The sequence below is a fragment of the Kogia breviceps genome, chromosome 9 (genome assembly GCF_026419965.1).
Source record: "Kogia breviceps isolate mKogBre1 chromosome 9, mKogBre1 haplotype 1, whole genome shotgun sequence".
NCBI lineage: Eukaryota > Metazoa > Chordata > Mammalia > Artiodactyla > Physeteridae > Kogia > Kogia breviceps.
This window is the reverse complement of record NC_081318.1, coordinates 29,641,247-29,658,171: the sequence shown is the minus strand read 5'-3', so window position 1 is coordinate 29,658,171 and position 16,925 is coordinate 29,641,247. Positions and strand designations below refer to the sequence as shown.

The 16,925-nt window shown below is 40.9% G+C and overlaps 1 protein-coding gene across 11 annotated transcripts in view; it reads left to right on the top strand.

Moving 5' to 3' along the window:
* Nucleotides 1-16,925, top strand: part of CPED1 (cadherin like and PC-esterase domain containing 1) — a 306,695-nt gene that overhangs the window by 23,688 nt on the left and 266,082 nt on the right. For all 11 annotated transcript variants that reach the window (XM_067042285.1, XM_067042284.1, XM_067042281.1 and 8 more), the window contains one exon: nucleotides 10,492-10,675. Coding sequence is in view for 6 of the 11 variants with exons in the window: in XM_067042279.1 (XP_066898380.1) it covers nucleotides 10,492-10,675 (184 nt within the window). In the remaining 5 variants the exon portion in view is untranslated. The remainder of the gene's footprint in view (nucleotides 1-10,491; nucleotides 10,676-16,925) is intronic.

Genomic DNA, 16,925 nt, shown 5'->3' with positions numbered 1-16,925 from the left:
TTTTATGGATGTCCTTTAGCTACTGCTGACACCGTGGTAAGATTCAGGGGCCTGGGGAGCTGTTACTCTAAGACCAGCAAATGCTATCAGGGTTTGAGGATGGAAAGCAAATAACGTCTTCCTCCTCTGAAGCTCTACGTGATTAAGTGTCGGATTAATAGAAGACTGAGAATGGGAAAGAATTGTAGAGAAAGGAAAGCAGAAGGAAGTAGAAGAGGCAAAAGAGGGACACTTAGAGTGGTTTTTATTTCATCCAAAATAGAAAGTAAAATCAACTGTGCCAAAAGAAAAAGTAATTTACATTCTCTTCTGATCTCATTTGAAGCTTTATCTAATTCTTAAAGATGTCTCGAAGGACGCTATCATGACCACCATCTCGCAGCTCGTCCTGTGTTTTTGTAATCTCAGCTGGGTTTTGTTATGTCTGTAAAGTTATAGCAAATAGTAAACCGATGGCTCACAGCTGTGCATCGTGGGTGGCACCTCAAGGAAAGGAGTCTTGAATTCGTTGGAGGAACAGCCTCCAGAGGAAGCTGAAAAAGATGCTTACTGTGACTTTCAAAACAGCTAGAGAAGAGGAACAAAACTTTGGGAGAAGAAGAGAGGGAATCTGAGCTCCTCCGTGTTGGTTGAAATAGATGAGCACTTCAGGTGGGTACGATAGGCAGTCAGCAACTGCAGCCGTTGGGAGGCAAGCAATCACAGCAGCAGACTCCAGATAGGGGCTCCAGGAGAACCCCCTGTTCTTGTGTTCTTGGTTTGTTTTCGGTTTCTCACTATCTCCAAGATTCCTGCTCTGTGTGCGGGTCAGCCTGGGGAAGGAATGAGCAACACACAATTGAAGCTACGCCCCAGCCTGTCTGTGCATTGGCTGGGGTTTGAAGAGCTGAGAAGTGGCCTTGTTTTCTTTTTCTTTTTTTTCCTGTCTTGAAAATTGCTCTTCTCCAGGCACTCCTCTTCTTCCTCTGACTACACAGGCTCTATGTTGCACATCCCTCTTAGAAAGGCACAGTGTGGTTCTGAGCTGGGAGGGCAGAGAAGGACATTACACAGAGATGGCTGAGGCATTCTCATGGCTTACCATCAGGTTATATGCTTCGTACTTTATAGATGGAGTGGGAAGTCTCTTCTGATGAGCAAAAATCATACTATATCTCTTAAGTCTCAGTGTTTCAGATGTTCCCAGTGGACTAAAGCAATTGGATGTTTTTTCTCATTAAATATTTTTTAGCTTAGGATGGCCGGGTCAGGCTCTGTCCTGCTGTTCTCTTCTGTTTTCCTCTTTTGTGCCCCCCTCTCTTCTCATGTGTCAGGCTTACAGACTCTCTCTCTGTTTACTTAAGATCTTCACAGCACATCCTTTCTTTGGGACGTTTCGCCCCGCCTCTGGAATGTTTTCATCCTCTGTACCTGGCCTCTCCCTCACACTGTGAGGTGCGACTGTCCTGTTGTTGCCTCTCCTTCTGTTGCAGGGGCTCAAGAGCTTCGTCACATCCCAGGACTCAGGCAAGTCCCTGGGACAGCCGCCAAGTGTGGGTTCGTGGGTTCTTGGCTTCACGCAGGAAAAGATTCAAGAGCGAGCCAGAGCAAAGTGAATGAAGGTTTATTCAGGGAGATACACACTCCACAGACAGAGTGTGGGCCATTTTGGAAGGCAAGAGGCCCCAGGGTATGGGGTGGTCATTTTTTATAGGGGTAGGTAATTTCATAGGCTAATGAGTGGCAGGAGTATTGCAACTACAGTATTTTGGGGAAGGGGTAGAAACTGCCAGGAATTGGGCCACAGCCCACTTTTTGGCCTTTTATGGTTGGCCTCGGAACTGTCTTGGTGCCTGTGGGTGTGTCATCTAGCTGATGTATTACAATGAGCGTCTTTTGAGGCTCAAGGGAAGTCGACTTGTCTGCCATCTTGGACCTAGTTGGTTCTAACTAGTTTATGTCGTATCCTCAATGGCTGTCATTTTTTTAAGGGTTGTACCCTGCCCCCTTTCTGTCTCACTTCTACACCCAATCTGGCCCCACAGTGTGGTTTACTCACTGACCTCTCCTTGCAGTGCTCTGCCTCCCACTGTTCCCCCAGTGCCATTAGATGCCTCCTTAAGACAGATCTCAGGTCTCCCTCTTGTGGCATGGTCACCCAGGTCACTGAATGCTTCCATTAAAAAAAAACCAAAAAAACGTATGCATTGTGGGAACCATGACATATAGTTCTTAGGAAATCCTGTGACTTAGGTAGTAGAAGTCTGGTCTTCTGAAATTCTAGCATGGTACCCATCCATCCAGAAAACCAAGAAAATAAGAAAACATCCTCACTTTATCTTAGTAAGTCTAGTTTTCCTCATCCACCTCTTCCCTGCTATGGTTTTTTGTAAACGGCATCAAAGTTCATCAGAGTTGTACCTAGGTAGAAAGACCAGCATAAAGTGACCAACTTTTTTTTTTTTTTTGCAATTATAGCTTCATTTTATTTATTTTTTTAAATTTAATTTTATTTATTTATTTTATATACAGCAGGTTCTTATTAGTTATCTATTTCATACATATTAGTTTATACATGTCAATCCCAATCTCCCAGTTCATCCCCCCAACCCCCCATCCCGCTACTTTCCCCCCTTTGTGTCCATATGTTTGTTCTCTACTATTTCTGCTTTGCAAACCAGTTCATCCGTACCATTCTTCTAGATTCCACATATATGTGTTAATATATGATATTTGTTTTCCTCTTTCTGTCTTATTTCACTTTGTATGACAGTCTCTAGGTCCATCCACATCTCTACAAATGACCCAATTTTGTTCCCTTTTATGGCTGAGTTATATTCCATTGTTTATATGTATCATATCTTCTTTATCCATTCGTCTGTTGACGGGCATTTAGGTTGCTTCCATGACCTGGCTTTTAAATTCTCTACTGCTAACTAGGTTTTGGTTTCCTACCAGCTGCTTAACAAGATAATAAGTCATGTTGCATTAGCTCCACTCTTATCTTCATTGCCAGCTATTTCTTGTTGCCTACCTGACTGTATTTACCACTCACAATAAAAAGTACCTCTGCTGCTGACCTTCAAGGACTTCTGTTTTAATATCTCTTCTTATCTTTTCTCTCTGTCCAAGAATTATCTTTCTTCTCTCATTGTCTTTCATACACAACATTCATAACACATGCAAGCAACAGCAGCATGACCATCTGGGTCATCTTTGACACTTTGCCCTGACCAGATATCTCATCTCTGCAGGAACTTATCTTTCATGATTCCATTAATTGTCTATTGCTCCTCCCACTAAAAAGTAAGCTCAGAGAGCGCTAGAACTTTATCCAGGTTCTTCACTATTGTATTTCTCAGAGACTAGAACCATGCCTGACACATAGAAAGCGTTCAAAAATATTAAATAGGTAAATGAATAAATGTTGAGAAAGAGCCCATGGGAGAGAAGGGAGAGGAGATAGTAAGGACCAGGAGAAGGAGCTAAAAGAAGGAGAAAGTTCTCAGGGATTTGAGGGTGCAACTTGGGAGGAGATTTTTTGCATGGATGGAGGGGGAGCCCGGAGTCTGGAGAATAAGCAGAGTGATTGAACATCGATAAGAAGTGGACAGGTTTCTTCTCTGGAAATCAGAAGAAAAAAGGAAATCCTGGTTGCGCTGATAGGCTATAGGTTTGCCCAAACAGACGTAGTGTAACTCAGTGTGTTTCCTTCTAAGATGGCTACTTTCCTCTGTCAGGAGGAGGCTGTTATCTGTAGAAATAAGGAGGTAGCTGGAGAGTGGAGAATATGAGAGAGAGTCACTTTGGAGAATATGAGAGAGAGTTGACCCAGGAAGTATAGTTGGATGGTCTGTGGAGTGTGAGGACTGAATTGGCTTTGCCAACCAGGATCTGTCCAACTGAGCCCTTTTCTTCAGCAGCTCTCAGCACCCCAGCCCAGGAGCAGGTCAGGCGGGTTGCAGAGATCTTCCATGGCTCTCTCAGATCAGAGTTTTCACAGCATCGTCTTCCTCCCGGTTTACCTGGCATGTCATCATTTATTATAACCAGATGTTTATGTCTGCTTTCCTTGAAGGGCTGTCACCTCTGGGAGGGCAGAGACTCGCCTGTCTTATTTAATGCTGTGTCTCCAGCTCTTACATGCTTGAGGTTTTGCCATATGACTGTGATGCACGTACAGTGGAAAAGGGAATTTAATGTACCGGGTAGGGAGTTTTGGATCCTGGAATCTGAGATGTGGAGAAGGAAGGTGAAAGGAGGCTAGAAGAAAGTTGGCATTAGGGGGAAAGACCAGTGGTTGAAGAACTGATATATTAGGAGTAAATGAGAAGATCTGGAAATAAATGAATGTGATCAGAGAATGGAGTATCTCATTTTATAATTTCAGAGATGGGACTGTTTGGGGGACCACAAAGATCAAGCAAGATTTGGCCATTGGAGTGGGTGGTTGAAGTGAAGTGGAAGAGAGAGTCATTAGGGATGAAGAGGTCATGGATATCTTATGACTTGAGGTGCGGATGTCGAAGCCTCCACTGAGACTTTCTAGTGGATTTTTTTACCTGACAGTGAGTAAAATAATGAAAGAGCATGCATATATTTGCAAGTAATGAACTCATAGTTTGCATTTAGTGTTTATTCATTTTCTCATTCATCCTCCCATTCACTCTTATTTAGAACCTGGCAGTAGGCTGTGTGTACAACAATGAACAAAGCAGACAAGTCTAGGCCCTCATGAAACATACAGACTTGTAGGAAGGACAGACAGTAAACAAGCAATCTGTAACTATAAATTGTGAAGAGTGTCAAAGGGAAAATTAGACTGAGGAATAGGTGAAGATGAGTTTTGGCAATAGCTATTTAAATGGGTGCCATTTCATCGAAGCTATATTGTGGATACTCTTTAATATTGAAACTTTATTGCTTTTGTTTAGAACTTACATAGAGCCACAGATGGGTAAATTTGCCTTACATTGGATGTTGGGTGTTGGGATAGCCCCAAAGTACAGTTTGGGGGTACATTCAGAGGGTGCTCAGTTGTCATGGAGTAGTTCTGAGAAATATGTGATCGTTCCATGATGGGCTCAAGGTTCAGGTGAGTCACCTGTGAGATGGAGGCCGTGGGTCATTATATGTTCATTTAAGTAGGGAACAGTCTCCGAGGCTCTGTTTGCATATCCAGGGAACCTGCAGTTCCTAAACTGTCCTACAATTATAAATAGTGTTTAAGTAGAAAATGTATAGGATATGCATCCTGGAAAACTCCATCCATTTTATTCCTTGAATTCTCTAAAATAAGTGTACATCTTGCCAATGGAAAAAAAATCTCTATTCTCGTAGTAGAAAAATTAAAATGTAATTCACTATGATAAACTATAATATTTCTAAAATGCCAAAAATCTAGACAGCATGGCAACTTGACTTTTAGTTGTATATGACACACACATGAGGCCTACTATGTGATTTCTATTTGAGCATCAAAAAGTGTCATAAATACATGGCTACTTTAATAAATCCAGAAGAAAATCTTTCTGTCGTATGGAAAAAAAACAAGTTTTATTTCTCATTTCTACTATATTTTCAAGAGCTGTATTTCTTGCTTTTGTGGTAAGTCTTGGTAAAGACTTGTTAATAATAGTAACTGAGAAATATAGTGCCTTTATAATATAGCTCTTTATTGAATTTTCTTTTACTGTAAATTCATTACTTTGTTCAAGTATTTGACTCTATTTTTGTCATTCTTGCCACTATTCTACTGAAACAAATTGCTTTTTTTAATTTTTATTTTTTTAAACATCTTTATTGGAGTATAATTGCTTTACAATGTTGTGTTAGTTTCTGCTTTATAACAAAGTGAATCAGCCATACATATACATATATCCACATATCTCCTCCCTTTTGCGTCTCCCTCCCACCCTCCCTATCTCACTCCTCTAGGTGGTCACAAAGCACTGAGCTGATCTCCCTGTGCTATGTGGCTGCTTCCCACTAGCTATCAATTTTACATTCGAAACAAATTTCTTAATACAAATTTTCACCACTTTCTATCCCAATCTTCCATGGTAGTATTTATAAAAAGGACTTTTACATATTGAAAAAAAAAGATGTTTGTATTCATTCATTCAAAGAATATTTATTATGTGCCCATATGTGCCAAGGACTATTCTTAGGCTGAGGATACAAAAGTGAACAAAACAGACAAAAATATATGCTTTCATTTAACTTCTTTTATGGTGTGGGGAAACAGACAATAAACATAATAAAGAAATCATATTTTTGCCTTAAAAGATGATAAGTCTGACAGAGAAAAATATGTATCAGGGTGTACAGAAGCATATAGTTTACTGTAGAAAGGCTTTTTATGACAGAGACCAAACTATATTAATTGAAAAACTTACAGAATTCCTAATATAAAAGCAGTTACAATATGATATAGATTTTTATTCAATTTTACTTGTATATATTTGACATCATTTATTGGTGGGATGCTGTGTTGGACACTTTCATATAGAAAACTGATTTAATTTCACCATGCAATCTCATGAAGTAAGATTTGCTACTTCAACTATACATATGAGAAAACTCTGATGTGGAGAGATTACATCACTCTCCCCAGTGGATAAAGCACGCAAGTGGCAGAGCCAGAATCCAAATCTAGATTTTTGATTCCTTACATGGCTGCATCTAACCCTCCAACTAGTTTATTACAACACTCTATCCTAAGGCAGCATAGAGGCTTCAGATTTTGAAGTCCTTCCAATAAAAATGATGTGTTTGGTTATAAAGAAACTTTCGTGTAGTCCAGAGAAGTGATTTCCGAGGGGCTATTCTGCAGATCTCTCAGGATGAAGGGAGAGAGGGAAGTGACTCGGGGTTCAGAGTGTCAACATCCAGTAACACTCATTCTTTTCTAAATTCTCTGCAGCAGACACGCAAGTCTTAAGTTCAGTTGTTGTAGTGATAGCCAGGTTAAATGTATTCTTCCACTAAAAATATACCCTCAGACTGGCAGGAGTCATCAGGAGCTCTCATTTCCAAAAATGGTGCTCCGGGCATTTGATAATCCCGCATTTGCTTGTGCGGTTGACATAACTGTATTTCACATACACAGTGCATGCCCCTGTTGTTGGACCAGCTAAAACCGTTCTCGCCCCTTGGTATTGGGCCATTCTGCTGATACAGGGTGTTATGAATATTACAACAGGGGCACTTTGTATAATACAACATAATTTGGCCGGATAATACAACATAATTTGACAGACAAACTCTTTTCCTATTTATTCTCTGTAGTCTGAGACATGAGTTAAAATTTCAGTGTGTTATAAAGGTTATGATAAAATATGGCCAGTAGTTAACACTTTATTTAAAATATGCTCTCTATAAGACAGGCCAGTAAGAACTATGCTGCTCTTATTTAAACTGATCATGGTTTGGGGGGTGGGGGTGGGAAAGAGGGATATCTTTCAAAATAATAAGAACATAAAGTTTGAAAATACGCTCTCCTCATGTGAAATCACTGCTGTACCCGAGCCAGCTGTAATCGAGAGGAGCATCCTGTGATTGTGAAAGAAAATAATGTGAGAAGGGAATTCTGGACACTGCATTTTGCTTGAGTGACACTGATATATTTGGAAGCATCCGTCTCCCCTTTCACCTAGACACATGTCTGTTTATTTTGGCCTCCTATGGGCTACTGTTTCCCTCTAATTCCGGAGTCCAAAGGCTCAACCAGTAGTTAGTTTCAAATACTCCTTAATTGTTTATCACTACGAACAACTACAACATTTGCTGGGGAGTTATGTCCCAGTTCGCAGTTAAATTCTTGAGTTTAAATAGTTTCGTTATCAATAAAACGCAATGTCCTTTAACAAGGGAAAATATCTGATCATGTGTTCCCAAAGTACCATGTACAGAAGGTGTGATAGCTGGTGTTCTCTTTTAAGAGCCTATGTTAGCATGTGTCAGGCAAAGCTCAGCTACAGAAACAGTGTTCCTGACTCTGCTCTTTTTGACATATGATTATTTTAAAAACACATATATAGGACTTCCTTTATGCCAGGCACAGTTCTAAGCACTTTACAAATATTAAGTCCTTAATCCTCACAGCAGCCTTAGGAAGAAGGTACTGTCCAAGGTCACATGATTAGTGCTGGTGGAGCCAGGGGATTTGAAGCCGGCAGCCTGGTGGCAGAGTTTGTGTCCTTCTGTACTACACCATGCTTTGTCTATGAATTTTCAGATAGCCATCATTTGTATGCAATGAAAATAGGATATGGTTCCGGCCCTCAAAGGGTTTATAAGCTAAAGCTGTTTCTTCTTTCCATATGTATATTCAAAGATCAGATCTTGATAGAGCATTACGGTCCATTCATTTACTAGATATCTTCATTTATTAAGTATGTACGATGTGTACTAGAGACACAGGGACAATGCAGGCTGCCTGTTAGGGAACTCACATCAGGGAGAGACACAATTTCATAAGTGCTGATGGAAGGATGTATTTCAATGAAAATTTTCCAAAGAGGTACTGTTTGATTTGGAGTTTGCTAAACAGAAGAATGGAGAGAGAGGAAGGAATTGTTGGTTGAAGGCACAGTGGAGTCTGTATGAAGGAGCAGGATGGGATCAGGAATGGAAATGACTAAGAGTACAGCATGACGAGAGAAGGAAAATGGGGTCTAAGTTCAAATGGCCTACATTCCTTGATAAAGCTGTGGAATTGATTCGGTCAGTAATGGGAAATAAGAAATTTAAGGAGTGAAAAGACAGGGTACAAAATGTGTCTTAGATCATTGAAATGGACAATTTGATTCAGAGCTGCCACTAAAAGTAATGTGACTTCCCAATTTCATTTTTTTACCTCTTCCCCCTCATCTGCCTTCTCCAACCCCTTTGTCTCCTCTTCTTTGGCCTGTCCCATTTTTTTCTTTCTCTAACCCCCACCCACTTTCATCACTCCTTCCAGTAGTAAAAAATGTCTACTTTATCAAGGTTTAGTCACAAATTTTCAGGAAAACACATAGTATCTGCCATTAAACCGTATAATGAATATCAGTGTCAGTATTCTTTCTACTTGCCAATTCAAAACTTCCCTCTTTTTTTTTTTTTTTTTTTTTTTTTTTTTTGCGGTACGCGGGCCTCTCACTGTTGTGGCCTCTCCCATTGCAGAGCACAGGCTCCAGACGCGCAGGCTCAGTGGCCATGGCTCACGGGCCCAGCCGCTCCGCGGCATGTGGGATCTTCCCGGACCGGGGCACGAACCCGTGTTCCCCTGCATCGGCAGGCGGATTCTCAACCACTGCGCCAACAGGGAAGCCCCCCTCTTTTTTTAAAAAGAATTTATTTATTTATTTTTGGCTGCATTGGGTCTTTGTTGCTGCACGAGGGCTTTCTCTAGTTGCGGCGAGTGAGGGCCACTCTTCATGTGGTGCGCGTGCTTCTCATTGCGGTGGCTTCTCTTGTTGTGAAGCATGGGCTCTAGGCTCGCGGGCTTAGTAGCTGTGGCTTGTGGGCTTAGTTGCTCCACGGCATGTGTGATTTTCCCGGACCAGGGCTCGAACCTGTGTCCCCTGCATTGGAAGGCAGATTCTTATTATTTTTATTTTTTTTTTTTATTTTTTTTGTGGTACGTGGGCCTCTCACTGTTGTGGCCTCTCCCGTTGCGGAGCACAGGCTCTGGACGTGCAGGCTCAGCGGCCACGGCTCACGGGCCCAGCCGCTCCGCGGCATGTGGGATCTTCCCGGACCGGGGCAGGCACGAACCCGCATCCCCTGCATCGGCAGGCGGACTCTCAACCACTGCGCCACCAGGGAAGCCCTGGAAGGCAGATTCTTAATCACTGTGCCACCAGGTATTTCAAACATCAGCGTGAGAAAGAACATTTCTTTGGAGGAGCAATAAGCCACTGAAGGAAGAACCTAAAATTATGATACTTAAGTGATACCCGCCCCTTCTCACACGAAGCTCCATCCTGCCTCACTGAGATGCATTCAAATTTTGCTGCGTCCTGACGGAGAGAAGCAGCAGCGTTGTGCGTCTCCAGAGAGCTCTGGGATTGCTTCTCAGCTGTACTCCCCTGTCCTTCCGGAGCAAAATCCATCCTCCCTGAGTCTATTTCCTCTAATGTGTTTACCTAAAAGAACTGTTAAAAGATAAGGCAGTTGGAACTACTACAGAAAAGCACAATGCAGATGAAAAGCGTTGCTATTAATTTCTATTTTTCAGCCAGAGTTGAGCTCAGTATTTCCATGCCACGGTATTCCTCCAGGAACTCTATATTTTAATGGCCTGAAATTTTCATCCTTCTGGAATAATGAGAAAAATACTGTTCACCTTCAGTTCTTCCAGATGAGGTTTGTCCTGGTCAGACTTTCAGATGATCTGTCATTCATTTACAGAGAAAAACTTAAAAGACAACTTTCTGGACACCCCCGATTTGCATTAATGATCTCCTTCAAGGAAAGCGTGTTCCTTTTTCTCCTTGAATTTTTATGCCTTCTTTCTTTCTGCAGATCGAAGAGTCAATTGAGATCCACTTCGGCAGCCATGGCAGAAAGGCTGTTCTCTACAGGCCTCCATCCTCCAGCAAAAGGGAGCTTCAGCTCCACCAGCGCGTTCTCACTCAACATCACTATGCGGTTGTCGTCACTGAAGAAAGGCTCGGTGCCGAACCTGGGCTGGGGCTACTAGAAAAAGGTTAGAGTCAGACGTAATTACCAAAGTTGCTTGTCTTCTAATTTAAATACTTCCTGAAATGTGCTACTATCTTCCTCTAAAAAAATTCACAAGAACCAAGTTTTACCCATGATCAACTTTCTTGCATCATAGAAAACTTGGCTCCTTTTCTGCTTCCTCTCCATTTTCTTTTAGCTACGTTTCTTTATTCCTGAAATTATTTTTTTAATATTTTTGCAGCATTTTGGAGCTGCATAGTTCATCTTTAAATGCTACATAAAACATGTTTATGTTTATGAGCCCAAATACATGTTCTGCCCAGCACCAAACTGCTCAATATTTTAAGAAGATTGCCACTTCATCTGACTGCAAATAGAATGCGCTGGAAATTGTTTCGAGAAGCCAGCTTAAATGTGATTCACAGATTGGTTCTAAATGCAAAAGAAGTATAGATATTTATCTCACCTGCCATTACTAGTCAAGTACTTTTTATTTCTATCATTTGAAGCGAAAAATAAGAGACAAGTTTTTAAACAAGTTATTTGAAAAAATAGTTGAGTAGGTGATGAGGGTCAAAAAGGGCAATAACAGTAACAGCTGACATTTCTTGAGTAACTAGCCATGTGACATGTTGTATTCTGTATTCATGGCCTCATTTAATCCTCACTGAAGGCCCCTGAGTGCCCTAAGATTAAGACATATTCATTCCTTCCCCAATTCCAGAAGAGGAAACTGAAGCTTGGAGAGGTGCAGTGACTCACCTTGTATCTTAAACCTGGGGTGTTGGAAGGGCAGGATTTGAACCCCTGTGTTCCAACTCTCACTTCTGTGCTCGTCCTCTTCACCTCTGTGTTGCCCACTCCCTCTTTTGGCCCCTTATCCTGCACTAATCTATCATTATTAGAGCTACCAGGATGTGTAGCACTCATTCTCTATGAGCCAATCAGATTTTTCTCTTTACGACAACACAGTGTATATGATTTCCTTTTTATCAAAAGGGAGGGGAGGGCTTCGCTGGTGGCGCAGTGGTTGAGAATCCGCCTGCCGATGCAGGGGACACGGGTTCGTGCCCCGGTCCGGGAAGATCCCACATGCCGCGGAGCAGCTGGGCCTGTGAGCCATGGCCGCTGAGCCTGCGCGTCCGGAGCCTGTGCTCTGCAATGGGAGAGGCCACCGCAGTGAGAGGCCTGTGTACCGCAAAAAATTAAAAAAAAAAAAAAGGAGGGGAGGAAAAGCAATTTGAATCCACTGCTGATCTCCATGATGGTTTCCTTTGGGAGAAAAAGTCAGATCCCGGTGCCACAATAATTTTCATTTGTCATTTCACTTTCAGCCATCTTGACATCCTCATAGCCCTTGCTCTTCAGTTAGGTCCCCCCTTGCTCTTTAAAGTGCTGGTTTATGCTGGTCAGTGAAAGAGGCTGGGGAACATTTAGCCATGATTACTCTTCACCACCTTTTACCATGTTGGCGGTAAAGTTAGAAGCTGTTTAGCTAACAAAGCTCCCAGGGAAGAAAGCCCCAAGAGGTCCACTTTGATGAAAAGAAAGTTCTTAAAAGTGTGCAGAGGTCATTAGCACAGGTCTTCAGGAATGCCATTTGCTGGACCCTGCCCCCAGGAGAAGTATGGAAATCAAGAGCTTTTGGAAACAAATAAGAAAAACAAAAGGGAAGTGGAATGCTCTGGAATATCAAAGCAGCTGGAAACCAAGTTGACAGACCTCACTGGGGTTGGTTCTATTAAGAAGGACCAATCTAAAGTTCTGGAACATCCATAAATGATATTGTCAGAAAACCATTGATCAGAATAGCTGTTGTTGGTATTGAGGAAATATGTAAAACATTTAGTCTTCCTTTCATCCCGTAAATTATTTTAGCCCATCGCTGAACCAGGTGCTTGACTAAATGTATAACCACCGCCTTTGTGCCACATGAGCTGTGCTCCTGGAATCCTGCAAAGCATGGGCCCTGATAACACAACACTACTGTCTGAAGTTCCCATGTTCTTCTGTCTCCTTGGTGCTGCTACTGACTGTGTAGGCACAACTTGGATTATCTGTGCATTTCAACTTCAATTCCAATTTTCAGTTTTCTCCAGTTGCAAAACAAGGAATATGGCTCTTCTCTCCCTTGATGTCCTTGAGTCCGTTTTACAAGAGAAAGGAGGATAACTTTGCCCTTCCAAATACCAAGAAAGTGCAAAGAGAGCCTGAAGGCAATAGAATCTGGCAGCAAAGGGAGCTGCTGGGCCCATAGCACAAGATAACTAGACGGTGTCACCGGAATTTGTCAGTGTAAATACTGATTTGGCTCCCTTTCCCCACATTTCCTCAGCTTTGAAAATATCCATGCCTCTTTCTGGGTATTCTTTTACTTCGTATAGTAAGATATTTTTCCTGGATCAGCCTCAAGAAAGGGTAGCAATTTCACAAGTATGGGAAATTGATTTTTGGTTCTTCATTTGATTTTGTAGTTTTCACTGTGACAGCATGTGCATTGAATACCTGAGATAAGAAAAGTTCTATGACCATCATCTAACATGTCCCTGACTATCTAACCTACAGAAAAAAAGCCACTTTTTTTTATTGCAGCCTATTTTCCGTGGCCACACATTTAATATACCAATTATGTTTGAATTGAAGCACTTACTATCAAAAATATTTTCTAGAGATTTGATTCTTGTAAAAAATTTTTTTCTTTAGTTCCACATATCCACCCCATGCTTATTTTACCATGTGTACAGCAGCAGAAAGTGGGATGCTATATTGGCACATTTAAACTTCATCTCCCCATGTTGAACAGCTTGGGGAAAGTGGAAGCAATTCAGAATGATCTGGAGACCTACCCCACCTATCTTTCTTTTCACCATTGCTGTTTGCTAACCTGAAATTTGAAAATATTACATTAAAAACAAAATAGGCACTCCCACAAAGTATAAAAGTACTCAGGTGCAGATTTGACACATTTATAACATACATTTTTAGTCCTAGGAAAATAAATATAAAATGCATTTTCCCTATTCTACTTATTTATTCCTCCTGCTTTCCAATCCTCTTTTGACTTGACCCCCATCATTTCTACTGATCTCTTTTTTGTGCCATCCTTTGAAGCACAGGTGGACTTTTTCCAGCATGGGGCCACTGTTTTTTTTTTTAACCATTAAAGGCCAGAAATGGATAAAAATTAGAAAAAATTAAAGGGTGCTAGTCCACGCAGACAACATCCTACGATTAAGTATAATCTGTTCTTGCAGAGTTACATTTGGGCTTCATATTGTATTTAATTTTCCCACTAATTTAGTAAACATTTATTGAAAGGAAAAGTAACCAGTCTTGGGTTGTAAATTCAAATATGGGCCTTATGCTTTTCCCTGGTTATTTCCATTCTATGATACAACAGAAATTGGTGGCTCTAACTGCAACGACTGTAAGGCTGTGCATACTTGACCTCAAGCAAGTTCAGTTCTCTGAGTTCTAGTTCTCTTATCTGTTAAACGCAGTAATGAATTTTTACTTCACAAGAGTATGTAGTGAGAATTTAATCACTTTGTCCACACGCATCAGAGTTCTGGGAAGAAACAAAGTAAAGCCCCACCGATATTTTTCTTATTCAGTGGTCTGGTAGTGAGACCCAGAAATTTATATGTTAAAAACAGACACAGATAATTCTGACATGTGACCTAGTTTGGGGAGCATTGTCCTAAGGGATATACTATTGGTTCAAAGAATAGCAACGTTTAAAGTTAATTTTGGGAATAAGACGATACAAAAGTCTGCTTGCTACAATGCCGTTGAACAACTTAAGATTTATTGGTATAGTTATTTATCAGCATTTTGACTTTATGCTGATTTTGAGGGCAGTAAGAGGACAATTGTCTTTACAGATTCATGCCTACAAAACTTAGCAGAATGTAAAACATATACATTTATGGTCCTTCAATACCCTGCTTTGGAAAAATATATCTTATGTCCCTGCATTTGTAAGAACATATAATTTTCTAAAGGAAAAGATTGGAAGGACCAACCAATTCTTCCCTTTCCTAGTATCTAGATAGTATTTAGTAAATCAGTGCTTTAGTACGTGGAATAGTATAGTGGCCTAAAAGAGTAGGTGTTTTCCAAAAAAGTTCTTAACCAATTCCCATGGCAACATCCAAAAAGGGTGTGACTCAGGAGACTCTGATTCAATGGACTTTATCATTAGATCAGAATTATTTATGTACACTTGAAGAGTAGAGCATATTTAGCAATTTTCTGTCCACTCCTGAGTACATCCTGCACTTTTATTTTTTTTTGTTTTTGTTTTTTTTGTTTTTGCGTTACGTGGGCCTCTCACTGTTGTGGCCTCTCCCCTGCGGAGCACAGGCTCCGGACGCGCAGGCTCAGCGGCCATGGCTCACGGGCCCAGCCGCTCCGCGGCATGTGGGATCTTCCCGGACCGGGGTACGAACCCGTGTCCCCTGCATCGGCAGGCGGACTCTCAACCACTGCGCCACCAGGGAAGCCCATCCTGCACTTTTAAATTAAGTATATTATATAGTCAACGTGAAAAACAAATGCCAACTGCTATCAAAGCTACAGAATTGGAGTCACTCTTATGGTTTCAAATTGCTCTTGTTTTTGTAACTTGGGGGTTTTACATGGAATGGTTTCTGAAGAAATACAGAAAGTGAAAGACCATAGAAATTTTCTTGCCAGGGGGCAGCAAACCATGGCCCACTGGCCAAATCTGGCCCAACGCCTGTTTCTGTAAACAAAGTTTGATTGGAACACAGCCACGCATTTGTTTTTGTACTGTCTTTGGCCTTTTTTGTTCTACAACAGCAGAGTTGAGTAGTTGCAACAGAGACTGTATGGCTCTTAAGGCCTAAAATATTTATTATTGGGCCCTTTACAGAAAACATTTGCTGACCCATGGATCTAGACTAATTCTATGTCATCTGATTTCAGACCAAGCTGATGGTTAAACTGTAGGACTGAGGTAGGTTAGGTTTTTAACTTACATCAAACCTCATTCAAAAAGGATTTGATGGTTTATAGTCAAACATATAATAATAAGATTACTAAAATGGAAATATAAAATTAGGGCTCAAACTGGATATTCCTCTTAGCTACCATAATTTCGGCTTAATTTTGGCTTGAGCTGCCAAGTACCCAGAGCAACAAGGGAAAGAATAGAGGTTTCACTCTCAGGAAGGAGGGAATTCTATAGTTCCTTCCACTGATCTTCGACATGCCCAAGTAGTACATTTAAAACAACTTTTTCAAAGGGATTATTATGTTGATGACATTATGTAATGGGTCAAGGGTCAGAGCAACATTTGTATTACAGACGAAGTGGATGTCATATCTTGGTTCACAAAGCAACCTTCCAATGCGAGCTGAGAGTGTAACATGACAGCATGGTATAGTGAAAGCATTTCTAGGAAGGGCTCGGGTTAATACTGTGATAAATAGTATTTATCGATATTTGTATTGATATTACATTTGATATATTGTGGTTGGAGATCGTATTTTGAATAATATTGCTACAGCTTTCCCCCCACTAAGAAGGACACTGTCATTTACCCAACTGTGTTCTTGGGATGCACTATTAAAAGATATAGTCAACAGAGTGAGAGATACAGATCACTACTTCATGTTATGGAAAATATATTAAAGAAGAAAAAGCCTAGTTCTTTCCCTGTTTATAATTTCAGTTTCTCTCCTCCCATAGTTTTATTTACATTTACCTGCACTCTTAAAAATGTCCAACACATCCATGTATCATTTGAAATCTAGTCTAATTTTGAAGGTTTATTTGTAATGGCTACTTGCCAGAAACTGTTTCTGCAGTTTATATGGAAAGGAAACATCTCTTATAGACCAATCTTAACTTTTGTAATGGAAAATGTATCACAAAATGTATATGTGTTCAGAAAGACGCCATAAGGAAGTTGAGATTTAAATTAAGTAAGAAGAGCTTAACTGCAATAATTGCTATCTTGGGGAGCTAGTAGACTGTGGTAATTAAAGGGAATAAGCTGTGGAGTTAAGACTGAACCTGGGTTGGACTCCCTAGTGTTACCTTTAATGGCTACACTGCCCTGGGCAAGTTAGCCTCTCAAAGCCCTAGTTTTCTCTTCTGTAGTGGATTGTTTCGAGATAGTTCTGAGAATGGCACGTGGTAGGCCGTCTAAATATGGGAGGTAATATTGCTACTACTGTCAGGAACTAGATACAGAAAGGAGATTGTGAATATTCCTTTGTGGAGAGGTACGTTTAAAGTGGGT